At 36.1% G+C, this 9,295-nt stretch overlaps 2 protein-coding genes across 2 annotated transcripts; both read right to left on the bottom strand.

The window, feature by feature from the left end:
- Positions 1–233: 233 nt before the first annotated feature.
- Positions 234–1,275, bottom strand: LOC138883631 (uncharacterized). Its single transcript, XM_070164327.1, has 2 exons — positions 979–1,275; positions 234–710 (listed from the first exon to the last, which is right to left on the bottom strand). Exons 1-2 carry the CDS (start codon positions 1,273–1,275, stop codon positions 234–236), a joined length of 774 nt encoding a protein of 257 aa, XP_070020428.1.
- Positions 1,276–4,080: 2,805 nt separating this feature from the next.
- On the bottom strand, positions 4,081–8,803 carry LOC104238293 (phosphatidylinositol 4-phosphate 5-kinase 6-like). The gene is made up of 8 exons (XM_009792619.2): positions 7,375–8,803; positions 6,521–6,688; positions 6,238–6,397; positions 5,887–6,003; positions 5,601–5,794; positions 5,210–5,346; positions 4,943–5,021; positions 4,081–4,627 (listed from the first exon to the last, which is right to left on the bottom strand). The coding sequence occupies exons 1-8, from the start codon at positions 8,559–8,561 to the stop codon at positions 4,339–4,341; spliced, it is 2,331 nt and encodes a 776-aa protein (XP_009790921.1). The 5' UTR covers positions 8,562–8,803; the 3' UTR covers positions 4,081–4,338.
- Between the last annotated feature and the right edge of the window lie 492 nt (positions 8,804–9,295).

The raw sequence follows: 9,295 nt of genomic DNA, 5'->3' as shown, positions 1-9,295 counted from the left end.
TTCTTTAAATCAAATGGCATGACTTTGTAACAGTAAGTCCCCCTGTCCGTGATGAAAGAAGTTTTCTCTTCATCTAGAGGATCCATTTTAATCTGATTATATCCTGAATAGGCATCTAAAAAACTTAACAATTCATGCCCTGCAGTAGCATCAATCAGCTGATCTATATGCGGTAATGGAAAAGAATCTTTAGGGCAAGCTTTATTCAGATCAGTATAATCTACACAAACTCGTCAGTTACCATTCTTTTTAGGTACTACCACAGTATTAGCTAACCAATCTGGACAGTTTACCTCATGGATAAACCCAATTTTTAAAAGTTTCTGCACCTCATCTTGAATCACCTGGTTTTTGAAGGAGCCTTGCTTCCTTTTCTTTTGTTTGACAGGTGGGTATGATGGATCTTCATTTAATTTGTGGGTCATTACCTCCGGTGGTATATCTATCATGTCTGAATGGGACCAAGCAAAATAATCTGCGTTAGCTTTTAAAAATTCAATCAACTTACGTTTCATTTCCGGGCTGAGGTTGGTTCCAATGTAAACTTTTCTATCTGGCCAATGTGCAAACAGCACCACAGCTTCCAGCTCCTCGATCGTTGTCTTGATATTTTCATTTTCTTCTGGTTCCTGAATAGTATCGGGCCTCGAATCTACATCTGTTTGCACATCTTCATTTGAGGTTCGTGTTGATGCGTCCTCAACTTTATTCTGTGATTGCTATTTTTCATCACTTTTTGCATTTGAATCTGCCACGGAATTAATGCTTCGTGAAGCTTGTTGGTCACCACGGATTTGCCACATCCCCCATTGTGATGGAAACTTGATAACTTGATGCAGAGTAGATGGAACAACCTCTATTTCGTGAATCCATAGTCTACCGAGAATCATATTGTAATCCATATCCATTTCTACCACCTGAAATTTCGTATCTTTATCCTTCTACGAATGTGGTGAGTATTATCTCCCCTTTTGTTACGACACTCGAGTTGTCAAAACCAGATAAGGTGTGTGACTTGGGTATCAGCTTATCATCAACTTGCATCTCGTTTACCACTCTTAACAGAATGATATTCACAGAACTACCTGGATCAATCAAAACTTGTTTTACATTAGTGTCATGTACAAGTAAAGAGATTACCAGTGCATCATTATGCGGGGTTAGCACACCATCTACATTTGCATCATCAAATGTAATACTTTCTTCTTCCAAAACTTGTTGAACTCGCTTCATGTGTGTGACTGTAATTTTTGAAACTTTCTTTGTTGTCGCCATTAATCTCTTCTCCTCCGCTTATGACATTAACCATCATTTTTGGTGAAGGAGGTTTAGGGGGCTCCTACCTATTTTTCATATATGCTTGCTTACCTATTTCACTAAGCAATTCGGTTAGATATCCTTGCTTTAATAAATGTTCAACTTCACCTTGCAGGAATCTACAATCCACCGTTTTATGACCATGATCGTTGTGAAACTCGCACCAAAAATCAGGATTTCGCCTATTCGGGTTTGATGTCATTTCCTTTGGCCACCGTACCTTGTCTCCCATGCTCCTTAAAACATCCACCAACTCGGATGTGCTAATATTAAAATTGTAACCGTCGATCTTTGCCTTCGAGCTTCTGTCATCATCTCGCGACTCTCACGTGTTTCGTTCTTTTCCTAACCTTGATGATGAACCTGACTCCCTATCTCGTGATTTATGATCGTACCTCGGGTTTTCCTGTTTTGAACGAGAGTCTCTTCCTGATGGTCCAATGTAAGGCTCGTACCTATTTTTCCGGACCTTTTTTTAGTTTCAGCTCATCTTGTACTTACCTTTCCTCTTTTCAAGACTGAGTGATGGTATCCTCTTCTATCTGCAGCTTCGTGTTGTATCTGTTATAAACATCATTCCAAGTTGTTGCTGGAAATTCTCGTAGACTTTCCTTAAGTCTTCTCGTGGCTTCTAAACTTTTCTCATTTAAATTACTAGCAAATGTCGTAGCTACCCAGTTATCAGGTACACGTGGCAACATCATCCTCTCACGCCGGAATCTGTCTACGAATTCTCTAAGCAACTCTGTATCTCCTTATTTTATTTTGAAAATGTCCTCCATTCTTTTTTCAACTTTTTGAGCTCCCGAGTGTTCTTTGATAAATGAATCTACAAGCTCAGCAAAAGAATCTATAGAATTTTTGGGTAAAAGAGAATACCATGTTAAGTGAGTGTTTTGCCGAATTTTTCGACCAATACTGATTCAATTTCTTGCTTGGTCAAGTCGTTTCCCTTTACACCAGTTGTGAATACAGTTACATGATCTTGTGAATCGGTTGTTCCATCATATTTCGGAATATTAGGCATCTTGAATTTCTTCGGAATTGGTAGAGAAGCAGCACTTGGCTTCCAAGGTTGTTGTGAGTATTCGTCCATATCTATTCCCTTGATTACAGGTGGCACTCTAGGTATTTGCTCTATGCGGTCGTTCTGCTCCTTGAGCTGTTTCTGCAAAGTTAATACTAAATTTTGTAAATCAAAATTAACTGGGTTACCTGGTTCTCCATCACGAGATTCGTTGGAAGTTCCGTCACTACCTGAATTAACGAGTCCTGAACGAGGATTTTCCAGGGTGTTGTTGTTTGGAGTTGGTGTTGGTGGTACAACTGGCAACTGACTGGTAAAAGCCTGAAGAGCATTGCTGACCTGTTGAGCGATTAATTTCTTCAGAGCTTCATCGATGGCTTGATCATTTGCAAGTCTATAATTTTCATTCGATTCAGATCTGTCAGGAGACCCCTCTCGTGATTGTCACTAAGAATGTTGTGGAGAAGGAGGGGGAGTTTTGTCACCTTGTTGGTTCAGCTGTTGTGATTTCCTTGGAATGGTAAATTTTGTTGGTTATTGTCGTTGATATTCGACATGATTGTTTTCGATAAATAATCGATTTGGAAAGCACAAGATTATCAGATTCCCGGTAACTGAACCAATTTGTTTAACCAGAAAATAGGAATTTCGGTCAAAGATTACTTTTAGAAGAACTCGGGTTACTAATAATCAAATATAAAACAAATAAGAGAAATTGACTTAAATGATAGCAGAATAAGTAAAGGAAAGCAAAGTAAATCAATGTATTCCAATGATATTCTGTGTCTTTACAAATGTTATTTCTCTACTTTTATAGCTATTTCTAAGTAATACGTTTCTTTCCTCTCATAACAGAGCCATTATGCGCATTTAATGGCATTAATGTAACGTTATAATTGGCAATCGTAACTGTTTCGTAAAGATTCTATAACGTTTCCCATCATTGATGCTCATTAATCACGGATAATACGTATCTATACTTTTTTGCTATCTAGGTTCACTCTTCCGATGCCTCTTCAAATTATCAAGAGGTCCGAATAACCGTTCCTTCCTGTTTTCTTGAATATTTACCCGGGCCTGTTAAGGTTCGTGCCTCTTCGACTATTCTTTGCCAGCTGTCATTCTGTTATTGATCCACGTGTCTTGACGTGTCAACACTTAATTAATTCCAAATGTTAACTTGATTTTTCAATACACTAATCATGGGATTTCTTACTGTATTTAGGATTGTATTAAGGGTAGGACTCCCCTACTATATAAAGGGGGTCTGATAATTTGTAAAACACATTATATTCAAGTTACATAAAGCAATATACTATCTTCTTCTTTTTAAAGCTCTCAATACTTTGTTATTCTGTTCATACTTTCCACCGAAGTACTTGTTTGATTCGAAGACGACCTAGCTCGAGGATCAAAGCTATACATTTCTTTTGGTTTGCTTTATTTCTATTTGCAGTTAATTTTAATAACAATATTACGTTTTTCTCAGTTTGTGCCAAGTAAAATCACGTGTCCTTAAAATCACAGTATAAATTCAATTGTTATCCGTTTTTAGGGTAAACACTCACCAAGTGATCTAGTCCTCAACACCAATGGCCACGTCTTAGTTGGAACAAAACTGGAAAGGGGAACAAAACTGAAGAGGATTCCAAATGAAATAATCCTTCTTTTTTTTACAGTATTTTTTTTTACACTTAACTACAAAATAAAATATGTTCATGAACCACACTGAATCAAAAGACCCCATAAGGTTTAAGGGGCTCGGATTAATTAATTGACAAAAGGTACTAAGTATCAAAACAAAGTTAATTTGAGTTGCTCCTTTTACAACTTAATTTCTCTATACAATTGCTATTAAATTAGTGTATATATATCTATGATGATAAAAATGACAAAATTCCATGAAGCATAAGTTTCTTCAAAGCTTCAACAGCAAAAATTGTTGGAGTCCTCCCATCAAATTCAGAAAAGAAAAACAAGTACTATATTCCTCGTCAATTGTCCTCTACAAAAACTTTGAATATATAATCGCGAAATCGCCTGGAGTATGCCATTGGATCAACTGCTGAGATTGAGTTAGGGTCACATTGGATAGACTTATATGCATGTTCAAGCTTTTTGGTAATGTCATAGTCTTGAAGTATGTCTATTATTCCAAAATATAAAGTCACAGCATATAACTCTCCTGTTGGTTCTCCTATTAGCTGAAAGTCCAAATCATTTTTCCTGTTTGTCCTTTCAACTCTTGCAGGCATGTTTACTCCCAAACTTGTGCTTGTCAACCTGCATAAAATAAGTTGCACTTTGATATCCACTCAAGTAGAAAAAACAATTCAAATCTTAATGCGACGATACAATTATTAGATGGTGTACTGTTGGGTGTAGGAACAAAGATTCACATTGGTAGCTGAAAAGATATAAAGTGTAGGGATATCTTAATGGTATGAGACCTTCTTGCTTGGCGAAAGCGGATAGTATCACACTATTAAGAGTATATTTGGACTGGTTGAGATAGAATTCAACTTATATACATTGATGGTGTAAATAATTATACGCCATTATTGTATTTTAACATGTTATGACAGATGAAAAACTTACCCTGCAGCATTAAGAAGTAATAGATCCACATCTGATCGAGAAAACCGATGAACCGGTTCAATTTCTGAGCTGCCATTTTCTGCAACATGAAAAAGTTCATACTTTCTTGTTTTTTACAACAATGTTTGATCCTTGATTATGAGGAAAGCAGTTAACAGGTAAAAGAAATGAGTTGTCCAAAAGTGAAGAAGATTTACTAAAAGCTAGAAGATAATTTCTGCCATGATTGATAAATGTAAATGCTAGTGTTGTGAGATTAGCACCCACCAATAGGTGTTTTACAGCCAGAAGGAGTTTGATATCCAGTAACAGTAGCATTTCCTTCTCTAAAATGAACACCAACTAAAAGACTGTAGTCCATCACTCTTTCCTGTTCCAACAGCTCACAATCCCTATCAACTTGCCTGCAAATTGAAAGTAATATTAGAGCCAGAGGGACTCAGGATATAAACTTAATAGGTTCAAAGTTTTGAGTTCTGTGAAATTATTGTATATGCCAGAAAGCGATGGTTCAATGAACACATAATCAGAATTATAAGCCCACCCCTGATAAGAGTTCTTTCTTGCAACACCAAAATAATATTTATAGTTAAAAGACCAGATATTGGTATTGATATCAAAGTTAAATAGTCAGTTAACCTGAGGAAACAAATTTTACCTCCTGAATTCTTCAAACCATGATTTTTGTAGCCTGAATATGAAGTTCAGATCAAGGTCTTTAAGAGTTGTTGTTGTATCAATTTCTGATTCTGGTTTATCTGTTATTCTGCCAAATGTTGATCCTTTCAAGTCAAACCGTCTATGAATAGTGTAATTGGTGCAGAAAAGATTTCCAATGATCACGAACCGGACCTAAACCATTGAACAGATTGGAAGTTTTTAGTGGTGAATAATTTCTAGCAACTAAATATAGTGTACTTTTCAATGTATTATTATGTGAATACCTTCTTTTGAGCTGGTCCATTTAGCTTCAGGCAATGCAGGCCATAGTACTTAGTCACAAGGGTGTTCTCAAAAGAACGAAAATGATTGTAGTAAGCGCTGAGCATCCTTATAAGTACCTAATAAGCACGCGTTGACAGGAAAAATCAGAAGAGCAATCATGTGGTTTTCATAATCAAGAAATACTGATTCTCGGATCATGTGTATGAGAGAAGAAAATAGCCACATATATAAAGAGCAGAACCAACTAACTCTAAATTCTAAAATTCGCTACTGATGGCAAGTACCTCAACTTTGAACCTTATTTCATTGCAATTAAGCGCATATATTATGGAGGATGTTAGAGATCTCACCTTTACTTCTGCCTTTTTCATTGTCTTGATCATGTATCTATCGTCATTTGTCAAGTAAAAAAAGCTTCCACTTTTTCCAGGAGAGCTTAGCTCTCTGAGAGGGCCACAAATGGAGAGCATATACTCTGTTGCATCCACCTTAAATAACATCCTTAAAGCCCTGGACAATATATTGGTCGAAAATGCTTATTGTCTTTTTGCAGATAAAAGCCTCCTAACTCTGTTTCAATCACAGTATACAAAGAAATGAAGTTGTCAATGTTGCATGCTGAGGAAGTATTACCTGAAAACTTTTGGGCAATAATCTTTCCATCTGAATTCACAAGACTGATGACGCGGCGTATGCTTGGATCCTTCAGGCGGAAATCTTGTCCAGTACTTCTCTTTTGGATCAAAAGCTGATGGCTCCAGATCAAGTGTTGGAACAGGACCAAGCTTTTGTATTGTATGCCTATATGTTATTCACATTACAAGGTATCATACACAAACAAAACGTACTCTTCTCAGCCTAAATATGCAAGATGACAGACACTTATTACAGGTTTTCACTTTTCAGAAAGGATTTAATTTGTATACACTGACAAGTATATAACATTGTAATTTGGCCTATTATAGCATGTCTCTTACCACTTATTCCAAGCCACTGATAAATGTTTATTATATAGAGTTAACTGCAAGTCCCGTTTAAGTGATCTAATTGTGCAAATATGTCTTATTTCGTCAGTGCATAGAACCAAAACTATAGGCAAAAGGTACTAAAATGGTTCATGTCTTGTAATATTGCAAGTTAATACCTTGAAATAACTGCTAAATTGACATAGTAAAAGGGCAGCCCGGTGCACGAAGCTTCCGCTATGCGCGGGATTCGGGGAAGTGCCGAACCACAATGGTCTATTGTACACATTCTTACCCTGTATTTCTGCAAGCGGCTGTTTCCACAGCTTGAACCCGTGACCTCCTGGTCACATGGCAGCAACTTTAAAAGTTACGCCAAGGCTCCCCTTCATGTATAAATTGACATAGTAAATTGTCTTTATTTACACCAGTTTCTCTAGGCTTTTCATGTATAAAAGATAGGAGTTCAAGAAATGAAAATGTAACAGGAATTAGAACTCTATATGAAGTAAATTTAGCTACCTGATTCCCAACTGCAAATTGAGCATAAGTTCATAATTTTTATGCCCTTTAGAAATGGTGACTCCTTGCCTTTTAACAACCTTAGGAATTCTAATAGGACTACCTCCTTTATATCCTTCAGCTTCTTGCAAACTAACCATGGCTTCAATATCTGAACAAGAATTACTTGTAGTAGTAGTAGTTGTTCCTATTCCAGTAGTAGTTGTTCCTATTCCATCTGATAACTCCATTCTACCAAATTCCTTATCTACTGCTGCATCTATCGATATCCTCCTCGGCCTACTAACGTTGTTGTCCCCAGGCTTCGATGATATCCTAACCGCGAGTTTTTTCTGTGAAGGCAATATTGAAACCTTCTCATTTGGAGAAATTGTACATCCCATCAAATCAACATTGAAAACTTGTTGAGGATCCCATTCAAAATTCCCTCTTTCTAATAAAGATTCAGATGGATAAAATGTACCATTTAATTCATCTGGATCTCTACTCCAATTACCAACATAATAACTCCCATCACCCCATCTAAATGTCCCTTTCCCCTTAGGCAATCCATCTTCCCAATTTCCTTCATATAAATTCCCATTACTCCAATACAATTTCCCATTCCCACAAATTGTACCATTTTCCCATTCACCAATATAATAATTCCCATTTTTCCATGTATACTTCCCATTTCCTTGTTGTAATCCTCTACACCATTCCCCATCATAACAATCACCATTTGCATATTCTTTAATACCATGTCCATGTTTCAAATCCATTAACCAACAACCTCTAAATGTATCTCCATTTGGTGCTGTATATGTTCCATTTCCATCCATATAACCATTCTTGAAATTCCCTTCATACATTGCACCAGATGGCCAGCTAAATATACCTTTTCCCATCATTTTGCCTCTAAACCAATCTCCTACGTACATACATCCGTCTGTCCACCAATATTTTCCTTGTCCGTGAGGTACATTATCGACCCAATATCCAGTATAATAATCTCCATTTGGAAGAAATTTTTCTGAGTGATATAATTCTCCATTTGTGTGACCTTCATTAATATTTTCTTCTAATTCTTTTTCTTTGTTAAGGTCTTGATCATCTACCTGTGTTGGTCCATACGTGCCGAAAATTGTGTGTGCTCGTTTTCTGGCTACCAATTGTGTTTTCCTTACGGTTGCTTCCAATGCCTTCATTATATAATTCTTCTTCTTCTTCTTTCTTCAGGATCAAAGTGATGAATATTTTCTCAACATGGATTTCATCATTGCTCAATATTTTTAATTCGATATTAGCGAAAAGGACAATAGATTTTCTCTACTTTTATTTTGGTCGAAAAAATGGATCAATAAAGTAGCTATGGTTCGAACATGCAGGGACATGCAGAGAGATAGAAATTAGATCACTCAGTTTTACTTTTCTTGATCCATTGTGTGTCTCTTTCTCTCTCCTCCTTACGTGTGATGTAATGAAGGAGACAACCAACAGAAACCAAGAACATAATACGTATTACTTGTCCATTTTTTCCAATATTTTTAAAAAAAATACTACCAAATTTTATTTTATTTTGGTTATCAAAAATGCAAAGGAAATAAACTGTAGTCCTCTAAAAATATATACGGACGCAAATATGTGAAAGGGAAGCAAGCATTATCGGAAGAATTATTTATTTTTCATTATTTTCACAAGTTGAAATTAAAGAATTATCCAACCATAACATTTTCCTATATACTAATTTGGGTAAAAAAGTAAAAAGGGCAAGTTACATATTGGACGGTTAGCCAAAAATAATTGCATTCTCCAATCAAATATATATAAAAAAATATGTATATATACATTAATATATAAAAAATATAAATTTTGCCGGCTATCATTTTTTGGAGTGCTGTACTTTGTAGTTTTCCCCAGTAAAAGAGTCGGCCATTTTGTT

Source organism: Nicotiana sylvestris, chromosome 12 (assembly GCF_000393655.2).
Source record: "Nicotiana sylvestris chromosome 12, ASM39365v2, whole genome shotgun sequence".
In the NCBI taxonomy this organism is placed as follows: Eukaryota; Viridiplantae; Streptophyta; class Magnoliopsida; order Solanales; family Solanaceae; genus Nicotiana; species Nicotiana sylvestris.
Note: the sequence above shows the minus strand (reverse complement) of the source record. Positions and strands in the feature narration are given on the sequence as shown.

Coding starts and splice junctions, on each gene's coding strand:
- LOC138883631 (XM_070164327.1), bottom strand. CDS start 1,275: ATGGCGACAACAAAGAAAGTTTCAAAAATTACAGTCACACACATGAAG. Junction 711..978: donor GTTTTGACAACTCGAGTGTC/GTAACAAAAGGG, acceptor TAGCAATCACAG/AATAAAGTTGAGGACGCATC.
- LOC104238293 (XM_009792619.2), bottom strand. CDS start 8,561: ATGAAGGCATTGGAAGCAACCGTAAGGAAAACACAATTGGTAGCCAGA. Junction 6,398..6,520: donor TATTGCCCAAAAGTTTTCAG/GTAATACTTCCT, acceptor TATATTGTCCAG/GGCTTTAAGGATGTTATTTA. Junction 4,628..4,942: donor TTACTTCTTAATGCTGCAGG/GTAAGTTTTTCA, acceptor TATTTTATGCAG/GTTGACAAGCACAAGTTTGG.